This window comes from Phyllostomus hastatus, unplaced genomic scaffold (genome assembly GCF_019186645.2).
Source record: "Phyllostomus hastatus isolate PE091 unplaced genomic scaffold, TTU_PhHast_1.1 phas_contig_1741, whole genome shotgun sequence".
NCBI classification, from domain to species: Eukaryota; Metazoa; Chordata; class Mammalia; order Chiroptera; family Phyllostomidae; genus Phyllostomus; species Phyllostomus hastatus.
Window position 1 is genome coordinate 44,764 of NW_025333672.1, and position 16,646 is coordinate 61,409.

General features: G+C 36.5%; 1 protein-coding gene across 1 annotated transcript in view; it reads left to right on the plus strand.

Annotated features, from left to right (window-relative positions):
* Positions 1-16,646, plus strand: part of CCDC150 (coiled-coil domain containing 150) — a 74,842-nt gene that overhangs the window by 23,468 nt on the left and 34,728 nt on the right. Inside the window, exons 9-12 of the mRNA XM_045833755.1 lie at positions 298-390; positions 4,560-4,684; positions 4,928-5,105; positions 5,658-5,726. Of these exons, the coding sequence (XP_045689711.1) occupies positions 298-390; positions 4,560-4,684; positions 4,928-5,105; positions 5,658-5,726 (465 nt within the window). The remainder of the gene's footprint in view (positions 1-297; positions 391-4,559; positions 4,685-4,927; positions 5,106-5,657; positions 5,727-16,646) is intronic.

Here is a 16,646-nt window from a genome sequence, read left to right on the forward strand (position 1 = left end):
GTTGAGTTTGATAGTTTTTTCTTTTAACCTTCATAGTAGCTTTTTAAATGTCTGATTTGCTGTATTTATTGAATATTTAGCTTTACCTGTGAGGTTTTTTCCTTTTTCATATATTCTTATTTCCAGTTATGGCCTTTCCTTTTCTATTTATAGAAGACCTCTTAATATTTCTTGTAAAGCTGGTTTAATAGTGATGAGGTCCTATAGTTTTTCTTGTCTGGGGCAGAACAGGTATTTTAATAGAGATGTATGTAATAGCTCTTACATGTTAAAAAAGGAGAATTTTTTTCCCTATAGAATGTGCAGGTGTCTTTCAACAAGGAACATGAAAAAAATGCATACTTGAGGTCTGAAATAATATCCCTTCATGAAGCATCAGAAAAAGCACAGGTAAGTCTTCTCATTTCTCTGGATTTTTAGGTGTTATTTAATTTTGTTCAATTAAGGAATGAAGAACCAAAATTAATCCTGAAGATACACATTCATACCATTACCATCATCTAAGTTTTAGTTTTTGTAAAATCTACTTCATCTATGAAATATTATCAAATTGACTACATTTCTCATTTCCCTCTCTAAATTCCTATGTGTATGAGATACACTGCCAGATCACTAGTTCACACTGTTTGCTTTCTCATTTTCTCCTTGAATGGTATATGCCTTTCTTTTCTCTTATTCACTTATAAGCAGTTTAACATCAAGGACTGTGTCTTAGACTTTCTTTGTGTCTTCTATAGCAAATAGCATAGTAAGAACTTAAATGCTTCTGGGATTTTGGCGATGTGTGTCATCATTTTCTATGGGATAGTAGTTCCCAGATTTAACTGATGTTTTATGTATATGCATATGTATGGAGAAGAGTAATCAAACATGCAGACAAACAAGTTACTTCTTGTAGGGCCCTATGAGATAATCACTTAAAAGAACTTTTTGTTAGGACAATTTGATTACTTTAATGTTGGGATCATAGTGTTGCTCTGCTTTCTTTATGACAAATATAAAAATAAATTTGTTTATAAATATATATAGTAATAACAATAACTATCACTATTGCTATACTAATAACAACATTTACTTAACCCATTTTACATTCCAGGCACAAGTCTAAGCACCTTACGTTACTAACATTGTATTCCTTGCACTAGCACTATTATTGAAAGTATTATTCTCATTTTGAAGATAAGATCTTTAATATTCAGAAAGATTTAATAATAGCTACTAAATGACACAGTTGAAATTTGAGCTCAGGCAATAGGCTCCAAAGAAAATTAGCCCTTCCTTCCTTCCTTTCCCTAATCCTCACCTGAGGATATGTTTATCAATTTTAGAGATAAGGGAAGGAAAGGGGAGAGAGAGAAACAATGATGTGAGAGAAAAACATCAATTGTCTACCTGTAGTATGAGCCTTGACCAGGAATTGAACCTGCAACCTTTTGTGGTATATGGAACAATGTTCCAACCAACTGAGCCACTCAGCCAGGGAGACATTAGCTCTTTCTTTACAAGAAGCAGGAGTTCTCCTCTGTCTCGCCCTCCATTATTCCTTGGTGAATAGTTTGTACATCTGATTACAACTTCAAAGTGCCCCTGCGTGTATTTCTAACTATTATACATACCACTTAAGATACTCTCCAGATAGTCATTCATTTATCTTTCCTTTCTTGCTACCATTTTTGAGGGTTTTTTTCTAATGATTTTTCAGTTATTTGCCCCCATCCCTGAAAAACTTGTTCATTAAAACATAACTATTTGCCAAATATACTTTGATTAAAGATAAATATTTGATTATTAAGATAAATATTTTTCTATAGGAGTACAAATCTCAAAATAGCAAAAGGACAAGAGAAGTATAAACTAACTACATGTATGGTTCATCTGTTGCACAGAAGATTTTTCTTTTATTTTGGAAGATTAATCTTGTAAAATGATACAGTTATCTGTAGTTTGCTTTTTATGAATATATACTTGGTGATGAAGGAGCTTAAATATTAAGTGTTGTTAGCTAAGTAATTCTGAATGCTCATCCAATTTTTGGAATGGATTTTTGCAATATTGGCCAGACTTCTACATGTAAATTCCACTCTTTAGATGTCTTGCTCTATTTGACCTGCGTTCAAAATTGTAAAGAACAGAAGATCAGTAAACTGTCAAATGGTTTGGTTCCTCCACCAAACCAACAGATTTCTCTTTTAATTTAGAATTATTTTGGTTGTTGACTCCAAATATTTGAAAATATTTTATAATCTGCCCTGGCTGGCATACCTCAGTGGATTGAGTGTGGGCTGCGAACCAGGCATCGCAGGTTTGATTCCCAGTCAGGGCACATTCCTGGGTTGCAGGCCATGGCCCCTGGCAACCGCACATTGATGTTTCTCTCTCTCTCTTTCTCCCTCCCTTCCCTCTCTAAAAATAAATAAATAAAATCTTAAAAAAGAGAATTTAATTAAAAAAAGAAAAAGAAAATATTTTATAATTGAATGTAATATCAATGGGGAATAGATTAAGTAACTTCAGTTTACATATTAAATGAAATACCATGCAGTCATCAAAAATAATGGCATACAAGTAAAAGTAATTACTTGTTGGATACAAGTAATCTATGACTTGCTGTGTACGTAATCTCAGGGTTTGAATGACCAACTGACTAGAAAGGGTGCAGAGCTGAACAGCGTGTTTCAGACTATTAAAGTGGAAAATGCCAAAATTGTTGCTGACCATTAAGCCATTCTGCAGGTGTTCATTTAACACCAATTTCTGATAGAGTCAGCAGGTAACCTCCTTGCTAAGAGATCAGGAAATGTGCGTAGCCAACTGGATAAATAAAATATTTTAACAATTAATCCCAAGAAATTTATTGACTTTTTTTTTATTACTGGTTTTCAGGTTTCACCAGAGGGGACAGTTGGCCTTAGACTTTCTTAACGATTTCTTCTCAAATGTCATTACCTCATGAAAAATAATCACCTGCCCCATTATTTATAGAATCATGGAGAACACTTACGACTGACCCTAAAGTACTTACCTTTCCCCAAACAACTGTGCTTTCCCGTTTTGCTTATGCCATCCCCTCTGCTGAGAATGGACTTTACATCATCTTCAACCCTTTGAATTCTCTTTATTCTTTAAGACTCACTTTCATTAGGAAGCTTGATCATTTCAAGCAGAAGGGATCTGCTTTCTCTTTCAACTTATGCTCCTAGGACACTAAATAGACTATAATCATAACAACAGCTCTAATCTTTTTGGAGTATACGAACCATACACCAAGCATTGTGTGAAGGGTTTCACATATATGGCCTCCTTTAATTCTGGCAGTCATGGTATACTGCTGGATGCAGCCCGTGCCAGCATCACAAGTCAGGAATATTTATTGTCCCCATTTTAACAGATGAGGAAAATGAGATTTAAAAGGCTAACTTGCCAGAAGTCACCTAGCTAGTAAGGGTTAGAGCTGGATTTAAACCTGGGTCTGACTCCAGTGCCAGTGTGTTCAATTATACGTTGTGCTGCCTCTCTTCTCTGCATTCCATAGTAGTAATTTATGTGCATAACTCATCATCTGTATAACATTGTGAATTTCCCAGAAGAAAGGACGTTGTCTTATATGCCTTTGTTATTTCCCAGAGCACCAGGCATGTTCTGCACATAATAAGTACTTAATATTTTTTATTAACTCAACAAACACTTAGTGTCTGCTTGCGTATGGTGCTTGTCTAGCTAGGATTATAGTGGTGAACAAAACAAAATCCCTGCTTTCATGGAATTTACAATTTAGTAAACTGAAAAATGTCACATGTGCACGTAACACTGTCCAAACATTTTAAAACGGGAATGTTACCCAAGTGGGATTCCATTTCACCAAATGTGAAGGTGTGAAGGTTTGCTTTGCAATCAAATAAGTGTTTTGAAATGTGTTTACAAAAGTAGTTGTTTATATGTACTGTATTTGCAAAAGCCTTATAAATTACACGTAGAGAGGGTTTGTATAAAAATGTTGTGATAATTCTGAATTGGTGAGACAGAGAAGATAAATTGTGCCAAAACAATGATAATAACATCATCTGAGTGCAATTTCAGACAGTCTCGAAAGAATTTACACCAAATTATTAAATATGATTTTCCCTGGAGAGTGGGATTATTTAGGGGGGTGATGACAGCGATGGAGGGTTCTTTTCACTTTTTATATAAATTGATATTATTTTACTTTAAAAAATCAAGTATATATTATATTGAAATTTCAAAGTACCAAAGTTATTCTTAATATGAATTTTATAAATGAAAATATCCCCATTTTAGGAGTTTTATGAAGTTTACAGGAAGCTGGCTAAATAATGAATCTTGATTTTTGGCTAGTAGAGCTATAAAATGATAGAATTGTGGTAAACTCAGGGTGGAGACAAAGAAGGATGTTAAAATAAAGTTGTTTAAAAGGAGGTTTTTATATATACTTATAAAATTGACCTTCTTAAGGTATTTCAGTATCTGTGATCAGCTATGAATGAAACCCTATCAAATGGCTTTCTGACCTCTCAGCACTTAATATTACCTCTAACACTCAGGTAGAGCAGAAGAAGATTGCACACACATTTCAAGAACAAAACTTACTGCTGGACGCAGCCCATGCCAGTATCACAAGTCAGCTGCAGAATGTTCAGAATGAGAAAACTCAACTCCAGACACATCTGTAAGTGAACTGTGGGAAACTTCTGCATCTTTTGTTCTTGTGTTTGTCTTTCATATCTTAAATGAAAACATTTAATTCTGCATTTGCTGGGCCAGCCACAAAAAGACTGCCCTCAAGGAACTAGTTTTGTTAGAACATTGTGGTAACTGCTCTTGGGCAAGAGGTATGTTCTGTAAGAACATTTCATCTTTTTGTTAGAGAACTCTCATTTAGCTTTCACATCTCCTTGATCTCCTCCTATAGGGACCACTTAATCCTTGAGCATAACCAGTGTATCCAGAAAGCACAGGATGCTGAAAGGAGGACAGCGGTCCAGAAAGAGCTGCTAGAATCCACTATTGCAAGGTTGCGAGGTGAATTGGAAGCTTCATCGCAAGAGAAGACATCTCTGCTAGAAGAGAAGGAAAGACTTCAGAGAGAAGTAGGTAGAAGCAGATTTATGTTAGCTGCTGGTTGTGGTCATCTTGTTTTAAAATTGTATTTGAAGTGCAAAAGACAAGAAAGGCAACCCAGATGCACTTTGTCAGAGTTGTTCATTAAAGAAATCTTTAGGTGGCCAATTTATGTCTTTTAGCATGTAACGTAGTCTGTGCCAAATAGTATATACCCTTATACAGCATTAGTGACTATTAACTAATAATTCATACACATCCTCGTTTTAGTTGGGGGTCAGATTTTATTGATTTCTCCTAAAGGAGTGAAATAATGTAGATTAAGGGGGAACAGCCCTGTCTTCCTCATTAGGAAGAAACTAGCAGAGTCTGACATGCAGACGTGTCTTTCTAATTTCAGGGCCGTTTGTGAAGTCTGCTCTGCTTCAGAGACTCCCTGAGTGGCCCCTTTTCTGAGAGGATGTGCTATCTCTGCAGTGTAGGTATTAATTGGCATGCAGGGTATGTCTGCTATAGGAGATAGCCTGTCAGCCACCTTAACACTGACCCATTTCTTTTTTTCCTCCCCCTCTCTTGGGCAGGTTAATAAAGCAGAGAAAGAAACAGCACAAGAAAAATGCAATTTTGAAAAGGAATTAGCTAAAAACAAGGTATTCCTTGTTTTATTTCACTATATTTTATTTCACTATATTTTATTTTCTTCTGTATCAGCTGATCTTAATGACAAGGTGGGTTATTTCGGTGAACACCAGTGCATGGGGGAACAGAGAAGCCAGGAGGCTGGACGCAGCTCAGAGCACAGCCGGCACTGCAGCATAAGCCTCCTTAGGGGCACCATTCGTTTACTGAGCATCTGGTGTTTACCAGTGAGTCATCACTGCCTCTGGCCCTTCTGTTCACTGAGTAGTTCGCCAGGAATCCCCTGGGAGTGAGCTAATGGGCATGTGGGAGGCAAAGGGATGTTTCTGACAATGCTGTTTAAAAAAAAAACAAAAAAAAAACGAATACAGGCTTCTTCACTACCTATTAGCACCTGCCACTTTATCTGTGAGGTGCCCTTTTCTGGGTTCTAAAAAGATAAGACTAGCCAGAGAAACAAATACAGCTCTTTTTTTAAAAAATTTAATCTTTATTATATTTTTTCAGTTGCCATTTAGCCCCCTTATATGCCCCTCTTCCCAGAAATCACCACACTGTTGTCCATTCTTGTCAAAGTAAAACAAAAAACAATGTTTAAAACATCGCTGCTTACATTTCAGAATTTGGAGAGAATTAAGATTTATGTGTCACTGTTATCTAGAGAACGTATCTAGAGCATCAAGGAACAGCAGCCTGCTCAGGCAGTCAGCTCCGTAAGATGGGCAACAGGTGTCAATACAGACATCAAGCCTGACAGTTCCTGGGCTCTGGCTCGAACCTTGGCTCTGGCATTTGTGTCACTATATGTAAGTTAAATTTTAATTTAAGAAGTGGGCACAGGAAAAAAGCTAAATTCTTAGCCCATGCTCAAATACCATTCACCAGGGGGCTGGTGCCTCCTGTGGTTTAGTTGCTAATACTGAGAGAACTGAAATAGCTGACCGTAAAACTCATTGAAACTTCTTGTAGTAAGGACTTTGCTGGTATCAAATTTGGCCTCAAATATGCTTTTTTGAAAATTAGTGTCTATTATTAAATTTATGAATCCTATCCTTTTTGTTAGAAATGTTGGTGAATGTTACATGGCTGACATAAAAATAGTGCTATTCTGCTTGTCTGATTTATGTCTGATTAAGCCCACTTAATGTGGGCTGAGCGTAAGATGACAGCACTGAAACATCCTTACTCATTTGAGGGGTCGTATTAGGCCAGTGGTAATGCTTGCAGAGTCTAATTTTTTGGTCTAAATTGGTATTTTTAATATATGCATTCTTTGTAAAGCTATGCTTTTTTGAAGTCAGGTTTATTGACTTAAAATTTACATACAGTGAAATTTGCCCTTTTTTGTGTTTGACTCTGTGAGTTTTGACAAATGCATGCAAGCATGTAACTACCTTCACAATAAAACACAGAGCATTTCTGTCATCCCAGAAAGTTCCCTTGTGTTCTTTTGTAATCAGCTTCCCCCTCCACCTGCAACACCCCCTGGCAGCCAAGCCACTAATCTGTATTTCTGTTCCTGTGGCTATCTTTTCCAGAGTATTACATAGGTGGAATCATGCAATATGGTGCATTTTAAGTCTGGCTTCTTTTATTTAGCATAGAGCATTTGACTTCCATCCGTGTTGTTGTATTACAGTTGGTGTTCCAATATATGGATGTATCACAGTTTCTTTGCCCATTTGCCAAATGAAGGGCGTTTGGGGTGTTGCCTATATAAATACATATGAACATATATTTTTATTTCTCTTGGGTAAATATCAGGAACTGAATTTCTGGTAAATATATGTTTGACATACTGACAAACTACTCAACTGTTTTCTTAAGGATGTGTATCATCTTGCATCCTTACCAGTAATATATGAGTTACAGTTTTCTCTATCTTCTTAACACTTGGGATTGTCTGTTTTTCCTTTTAGCCATTATGGCATGTAGTAGTGTATCATTGTGGCTGTAATTAGCATTTCTCCAGTGACTAATAGTATTGAGCATCTTTTCTAACTCCCACATATATACCACAATTTGTTTATGTTAATGGACATTGGTATTGTGTCCATCTTTTAGCTGTGGTGAGTAGTGCTGCTATAAACATGTATGTGTGTATTTGTTTGAGTACCTGCTTTCAGTTCTTTGGGATATATTCCAGGAGAGGACTTACTGGGTCACATGGAAAGTTAATGTATGGTTCAACTTTCCTACATTAGATTGTGTTCCATGGTGTTAAGCCATTTTATATTCCCACCAGCAATGTACAAGGATTCCAATTTCTCCACATCCTCATCAGCCCCTGTTATTTACTTTTATTTTTTATTTTTTAGACATAGAGAAAGGGAAAGAGAGAGACAGGGAGAGAAACATTGATGTAAGACAGAAATAACAATCCGTTGCCTCTTGTATACACCCTGACTGGGAACTGAATCCGCAACCCAGACATGTGCCCTGACCGGGAATCAAACCTGTGACCTTTGGTTTATAGGACAACACTCCAACCAACTGTACCACATCAGCCAGGGCTATCATTTTTGTTTTTTTATTATAGCTATCCTAGTAGGTGCAAAAGTGGTATCTCATTGTGGTTTTGGTTTGTGTTTCCCTAATGTTAACAATGTTTATCATTTTTTAATGTGCTTATTGGCCATTTGTGTATCTTCTTTGTATAAATATCTATTTAGATCCTAGCCTATTTTTAAACTGTGTTTTACATCTTTTAATTGTTAAGTTGTAAGAGTTCTTTATACAAGAAAGGAACCCACCCCCCCAACAAATGACATTATCTTGTGGAGGGCAGGCCCCTTGTAGTACAGGCTCCCTCCGCTAGGTGAGGGTTCTAGGAACCCATCTGGTCAGTGCACCAGCTGGCTTTGCTGTGAGAGGCTGTGTTCTGCATCAATGAATTTTTTTGTTTAAAGACTCTTTCAACCGTGTTTGCCCACTTCATGATGGGTGATTTATGAGTGCACTTGCCCACACCACTCTGAGTGTTCAGCAGTTTTGGGTCAAAAACATCATGAACCCCATGTGCCACCCCCCATTCACCCTTATCTCACCCTGAGTGACTTTTTGTTGTTTCCCTGGATAAAAAAGTCCTTCAAGGGAAATGTCCTGCTGATGTGGAAGTGGTGAAACAATAAAATGGCTGAAGCACTAAAAGGTATCAAAATCAAAGAGTTCAGAACTTTTTGAGCAATAAAAAAAATTTCAACAGGTGTATTGCATCAGATGGAGAGTACTTTAAAGGCGACTGAAGTTTAAACATGTGAGAATAAGTATACATTTTCTATAAATAAATTCCAGATTTTGGGGGGTCTTCCTTGTATATTCTGGGTAGTAGGCCCTTATCAGATATGATTTGTAGATATTTTCTCTCATTCTATGGATTGTCTTTTTAAAGTTTTAGATTTTTATGAAGTTTATTTTTTCCCCTTTGGTTGCTTGTACTTTATTTTTTAAAGTTCTTTTATTGTATTTTTTCTCCACTACCTTTCAATCTCCTTATATCTCCCTCCCCGCCCTCCACAATCACCACATCAGTGTCCTTGTCCATGAGTCCTTTTTCCTTTTTGCTCAATCCCTCCACCCTAACCCCCGCTTAGTTGTCATCCTGCTCTCTATCTATGAATCTGTCTCAGTTTTGCTTGTTTGTTCAACTTGTTCGTCAGATTCCACATATGAGTGAAATCATATGGTGTTTGTCTTTCTCTGACTGCCTTATTTCACTTAGCATAATGTTCTCCAGGTTTATCCATACTATCTCAAAGGGTAAAACGGTCTTGTTTTTTTTTTATGGCCCAGTAGTATTCCATTGTGTAAGAAGGTAGCCAAGTTTCATTTCTCTGCACATGTCTGTCCAATTTTCCCAACACCATTTCTTGAATAAACTATCTTTAGCCCCTTGTGTGTGCTTGCTTCCTCTGTTGACTATTAATTGATGATAAAAGTGTGGGTTTATTTCTGGGCTCTCTATTCATTTCCGTTGATCTATGTGTTTGTTTTTATGCCAGTACCATGCTGTTTTGATTATTATGGCCTTATAGTACAGTTTGATAGTAGGTAGCATGGTTCCTCCAACTTTGTTCTTTGTCAGGATCACTGTTGCTATGCAGGGCCTTTTGTGGTTCCACACATAAAATTTTCAAATATTTGTTCTAGTTCTGTGAAATACATCATAGGAATCTTGACAGAAATTATGTTGAATCTATAGATTGGGTAGCATCAACATTTTTTTTAATTCAATCTTTATTTTTTTCCATTACCATTTAGTCCCCTTATACCCACCTCCCCCAACAATCACCACTGTTGTCCATATCTATGAGTCTATTTTCCTTTTTAGCATGGATATTTTAATGATGTTGATTTTTCCTATCTGTGAACACAGTATATAGTTCCACTTGTATCTTCCTCAGATTCTTTCTTCAGTGTCTTTTAAATTTCTCAATACAGGTGATTTATATCTGTGGTTAGATTTATTCCTAGGTATTCCTCCTTTTTGAAGCAATTGTGAATGGGATTGTCTTCTTAATTTCCCTTTCTGATAATTCATTATTGGCATATAAAAATGAAACTGATTTCTGGATGTTAATTTTATATCCTGCAACTTTGCTGAATTCATTTATCAGCTCTGGTAGTTTCTTGGTGGAATCTTTGGGGTTCTATAATATCAGTATCAGTAAAGACAGTTTTACTTCTTCCTGTCCAATTTGCATGCCTTCTATTTCTTCTTGTCTGTTTGCTATGTCTAGGACTTCCAGAATTGTGTTGAATAAAAGAGGTGAAATTGGACACCCCTGTCTTGTTCCTGATCTCAAGCGGAACGCTTGTAATTTTTGCCCATTGAGTTCGGTGCTGGGAGTGGGTTTGTCATATGTGACCTTTGTTATGTTTAGGTATGTTCCCTCTATTCCCACTTTGCTGAGGGTTTTTATCATAAGTGGGCGCTGGATTTTATCAAATGCTTTTTCTGCATTTACTGATATGATCATGTGGTTTTTATCTTTCATTTTGTTTATGTGGTGAATCACATTTATTGATTTGCCAATGTTATACTAACCTTGCATTCCTGGAATAAATCCCACTTAATCTTGATGTATGATCTTTTTGATGTATTGGTATATTCAATTTGCAAATATTTTGTTGAGGATTTTAGCATCTATGTTCATCAGGTATTGGACTATAATTTTCTTTCTTTGTAGTGTCTTTATTTGGTTTTGGAATTAAGATAATGCTAGTCTTATAAAATGACCTTGTGAGTCTTCCCTCCTCTTGTATTTTTTGAAATAATTTGAAAAAGAGAAGTGTTAGCTCTCAGAATGTTTGTAAAATTTACCTGTGAAGCCAACTGGTCCAGGGCTTTGTTTGTTGGGAGTTTTTTTATTACTGCTTCAATTTCATTAGGTGTAATCTGTCTATTCAGATTCTCTGATTCTTCTGATTTAGTTGTGGAAGATCATATGTTCGTAGGAATTTATCCTTTTCATTCATATTTTCCAATTTGTTGGCCTATATTTGTTAATAATATTTCCTTACAATCCTTTGTATTTGTTTGGTGTCAGTTGTTATTTCTCCTCTTTCCCTTCTGATTTTGTATATTTGTGTCTTCTTTCTTTTTTTCTTGATGAGTCTGGTTAAAGGTTTGCCTTTCTTGTTTATCTTTTCAGAGAACCAATTCTTGAATTCACTGATCTTTTGTATTTTTTTCAGACTCTCTTTTGTTTATTTCTGCTCTGATCTTTATTATTTCCTTCCATCTGCTCACTTTGGGCTTTGTCTGTTGTTCAAGTTACTTTAAGTGTAAAATTAGATTGTTTATTTGAACTTTTTTTGTTTCTTGAGATAGGCCTTGTAATGCTATGAATTTCCCTCTTAGGATTGCTTTTCCTGTGTCCCACAGATTTTTGGTTGTATTGTTCTCATTTTCATTTTTTTTCAAGGTATCTTTTGATTTCTTCCTTGATCTCATTGTTGACCCATTCATTGTTTAGTAACCTGTTGTTTAGCTTCCATGTCTTTGTGTATTTTTCAGTGTTCTTCTTGTGATTGATTTCTAGTCTGATAGCATTGTGATCAGAGAAGACACTTGATATGATTTCAATCTTAAGTTTATTGAGTCTTTTTTGTGTCCTAACATGTGGTCTGTCCTAGAAAAAGCTCCATGTGCACTTGGAAAGTATGTATATTCTGCTGCTTTGGGATGAAATGCTCTGAAGATATGAATTAAATACATTTGATCTAGTGTGTTGTTAAGGCCACTGTTTCCTTGTTGATCTTCTGTCTGGAAGATCTGTCCATTGAGATCAATGGAGTGTTAAAATCCCCAGTTAAGACTGTATTTCTGTCGCTCTCTCCCTTGATGTCCATCAAGATTTGCTTTACAGATTTAGGTGCTCCAATATTGGGTGCACATATGTTTACAGTCTAGGGTTATATCCTCTTGTTGAATTATTCCCTTTATCATTATGTAGTGACCTTATTTGTCTCTCTTACTATAGCTGTGGTTTTAAAGTCTATTTTGTCAGATATAAGTATTACTTCCCCAGTTTTTATTCCCTTCCTATTTGTACAAAATATCTTTTTTCCATCCCTTTACTTTTAGTCTGTGTGTATCTTTCAATCTGAGTGGGTCTGCTGGAAACAGCATATATATGGTCTTATTTTCTTACCCATTCAGCTACCCTGTGTCTTTTGGTTGTAGCATTAAACCCATTTACTTTTAAGGTGATTGTTGATAGATGAGTATTTAGTGCCATATTATTGTTTGACTGTTTTCCTCTTTTTTTGTCTTTCTCTTTTTTTTCTTCTTCTTCTTAAAGCAAGTCCTTTAACAGCTGTTGCAATACTGGTTTGATGTCAATAAACTCCTTTAGCTTTTTCTTGTCTGGGAAGCTCTTTATTTCTCCTTTAATTTTAAATGATAGCCTTGCTAAGTAGAGTAGCCTTGAGTGTAGGTCCTTGTTTTTCATCATCTTGAATATTTCATGCCAGTCCCTTCTGGCCTGACATGTTTTTCTTTTTAAAAAAATATTATTTTACTATTGTTGAAGTACAGTTGTCTGCATTTACCCACCACCACTCCCCCCAACCCCAGCCATGCCAATGAAATGTTTCTGTTGAGAAATCAGATGAGAGGCTAATTGGAGCTCCCTTGTAGGTAACTACCTGCTTTTCCCTTATAGCTTTTAGGATTCTCTCCTTGTCTTTAAGCTTTGCAGTGTTAATTATGTTGTGCCTTGGTGTAGGCCTCCTTGGGTACATCTTGTTTGGGACTGTCTGCTCTTCCTGGTCTTGTGTGTCTTTTTCTTTCTCCAGATTACTGAAGTTTTCGGTCATTATTTCATCAAATAGGTTCTTGATTTTTTGTTCACTTTCTTCTCCTTCTGGTATTCCCATGATGCAGATGTTATGCTTGTTATCCCAAAGGTTTCTTAAACTCTCCTCATTTTTAAAAAATTCCTTTTTCTTTTTGCTGCTTGCTTATTTTTTTCTACCTTGTCTCCCACACTTTGATTCCATCCTCTGCTTCATCTAACCTGTTTATTCCTTCCTGTGTATTATTTATTTCAGATGCTGCATTTTTTATTTCTGACTGGTCCTTGTTTATGGTTTCTATGTCTATTTTCATGGGATTGAGTATTATCCTTATAATAATTATTCTAAACTCCATATTTGATAAATTACTTGCTTACATTTCATTTTGTTCTTTTTGAGAATTTTATTTTTCTTTCATTTGGGGTCTGTTTCTTTATCTTCCCATTTTAGCTGCTTCTTTGTATTTGTTTCTATGTATTAAGTAGATCTGCAAAGATTCTGGTACAGACCGATGTCAGATACTGTCTGTGACTGGCCCTGGGCAACTTCTTTGGAGCTTTAAGTGATGCACAGCTTGTGGCTTCCTTAGCTGGGCTCTTTGTGTACAAAAAGAACCAGACTGCACACCAAGTCCGGCTTTTACCAGCACTGGGCCCTGGGGAGTTTCAGCTAAAGTCTCAGAGCTCCCAAGATCCCCTTCACTACTAGGCTTAATAGCCCTTTTAGCGTCCGGCTGTATTCAGCAGCCTGGACTAAGCATCACAGGGTGCGGCATATAATTCCTGCACATGGGGCTTGCTTCCCTTCAGGCTGATGCCACTTGGAGGGGTGTGCTCTGCCTGGGTAAAATGGCCTTTGCAGTATGGGACATGACTCAGCACAAGGATTCCAGTGGTTCCTTCAGCTCTCTCCCCAGAGCCAACACCAGACTCTCCTCACATGTCTGTAGTCTACTCTGCCTTCCCTCTGCCAGTGCCCAGGGTAAGTGCCAGCAAACAAAATTTTGTGTGTTGGCTCTTTAAGAGGCTTTGCATCTCTAACTATCTCTCCCTGGTGGACAGAAACCCCACTGCTTTTCAAAGGTTGATATTATCTGGGTTCCTTTTCTGGTTCTGGTGCTATAGGCTGAGGAGCCCAGCTTGGTGTTTAGATCCCACATTACTCAGGGGAACCACCTAGCTGAAATATCCCCCCACAACTTCAGCTACTGCCCATGGGAACTGAGCCAGCCCTTTTGGGCCCCATACTCTCTACCAGTCTTGTTGTGGCGAAGTGGTTTCTTCCATACGGCCTTGCTTATATGGCTTTCTCTAGCTAGTGTTCAGTTGTTTATTCAGGATGATTTTTGTATAATTCAGTTTCATCCTGGAAGGAGGTTAGTGTATCCTCCACCTACTCTGCCACCATCTTGGATCTCCAGTTGTTTGCACTTTAGGTTTAGGTATCACATCCAAGAAACTGTTGCCTAAGCCAAGGTCATGAAGATTTATACCTGCTTTTTATTTAAGAATTTTAATAGTTTTAGCCCTGGCTGGTGTGGCTTAGTGGCTTGAGTGCTAGACTGCGAACCAGAGGGTCACCGGTTCAATTCCCAGTCAGGGAACCACATTCCTGGGTTGCAAGGCCAGGTACTCAGGATGGAGCATGTGAGGGGCAACCACACATTGATATTTCTCTCCCTCTCTTTCTCTATGCCTTCCCTCTCTAAAAATAAATAAGATCTTAAGAAAAGAATTTTATAGTTTTACATATTATATTTAGGTCCATTTTGAGTTAATTTTCTGTTTGGTGTGAGGTAGCGGTCAATTTCGTTATTTTGCCTGTTCATATCCAGTTATCTCAGCACTAATTTCCTTTTAAAGAAGGCAGTTTTCTTTTTATTTTTAAGATTTTATTTACTCTTTAGAGAGGGGAAGGGAGGGAGAAAGAGAGGGAGAGAAACAGCAATATGCGAAATACATCTATTGGTGGCCTCTCACACACCCCTAACTGGGGAACCTGGGCTATAACCAAGGCATGTGCATCTAACTTGGCATCTAACCTGTGACCTTTTCATTTGCAGGCCAGTGCTCAATCCATTGAGCCACACCAGCCAGGGCTCAGCACTAACTTTTGAACAGACTGTTCTTTCCATTGAAAAAATCAGTTAATCAATTAATTGTAAAAAGTCAATCATAGATGTATGGGCTTATATCTAGACTTTCAATTCTATTACATGCATCTACATCCTTATGCCAGTATCACACAGTTTTGATTTACTGTAGCTTTGTGAGTCCTCCAATTTCTTTTTCAAGATTTTTTCCCGCTATTCTAGATCCTTACATTTCTATATGAATGATAGGATTAGCTTTCTATTTCTGACCTCTACCGCAAAAAAGAAAGGCAGCTGGAATTTTCATAGGATTTGTGTATAATCTGTATATCAATTTGGGGAGTATTGTAATCTATACAATATTTGATGTATTTTCTCTATATAATATTTTGTCATCTGCAAATAGAGATAGTTTTATTTCTTCCAATTTTGCTGCTTTTTATTTCCTTTTCTTGTGTAATTGCCTTGTCTATATTCTTCAGTATGCAATGTTGAAGCAGTGAGAGCAAGACATACTTGTTTGTCTTAGGGGGAAAGCTTTCAGTTTGTCTCCATTAAGTATCATGTTAGCTGAGGGCTTTTTGTAAAGGACCTTTATCCAAATAAGGAAGTTACCTTATATTCCAAGTTTGAGAATTTTTATCATGCAAATGAGTCGAATTTAGTCAAATGTTTTTTCTGTGTCTATTGAAATAAAATTGTACATTTTGTCCTTATTCTATTACTATAGTATATTACATTAATTGATTTCAAATGTTGAATCAAGCTTTAATTCCTGGGATAAATTTCTCTGACTCAAGTGCATAATCCTTTTATGTTGTTGGACTTAGCTTGCTGGTACTTTATAGAGGATTTTTGTATCTGTATAAGTAAGGGATATTGTTCCATAGTTTTCTTGTGATAGCTTTGTCTGGTGTTGGTATCAAGGTAATATTGGCCTCTTAAAGTGATTTTGTAAGTTCTCCCTCCCCTTCTATTTTTGGGAAGAGTTTGTGAGGGATTAGTGATAATAATTCTTTAAATATTTTGTAGGATTCAACTGTGAAGCCATCTGGTTTTTCTTTGTGGGAAATTTTTTATTTGGTCTTTGTTTTAACTGTTATTTTTTATTCAGTCTCTGTTCTTATAGGTCTATTCAGATTTCCTACTGTTTAAGAAAGTCAGTTTCAGTATTTGGGTGTTTCTATGAATTTATTTCATTTGTTATCTAATTTGTTAGCATACAATCATTCATAGTAGCTCCTTATCTTTATATATGTAAGTTCTGTAGTAATGTCCCTTCTTTCTTTCCTAAAGTTAGTAACTTGTGTCTACTTGTTTCTTTTCTTGGCTAGTACAGCTAAAAATTTGCCAATTTTGCTGATCTTTTCATGAACCAAATGGGTTTTATTGATTTTTTTTCTGTTTTTCTATTCTCTATTCCATATCTGCTGTAATTTTTATTATGTACCTCTTTCTGCTTGTTTTGGGCCTAATTTGCTCCTCTTTTTCTGGTTTCTTAAAATGGAAGCTTAGGGTTTTGATTTGAGATGTTATT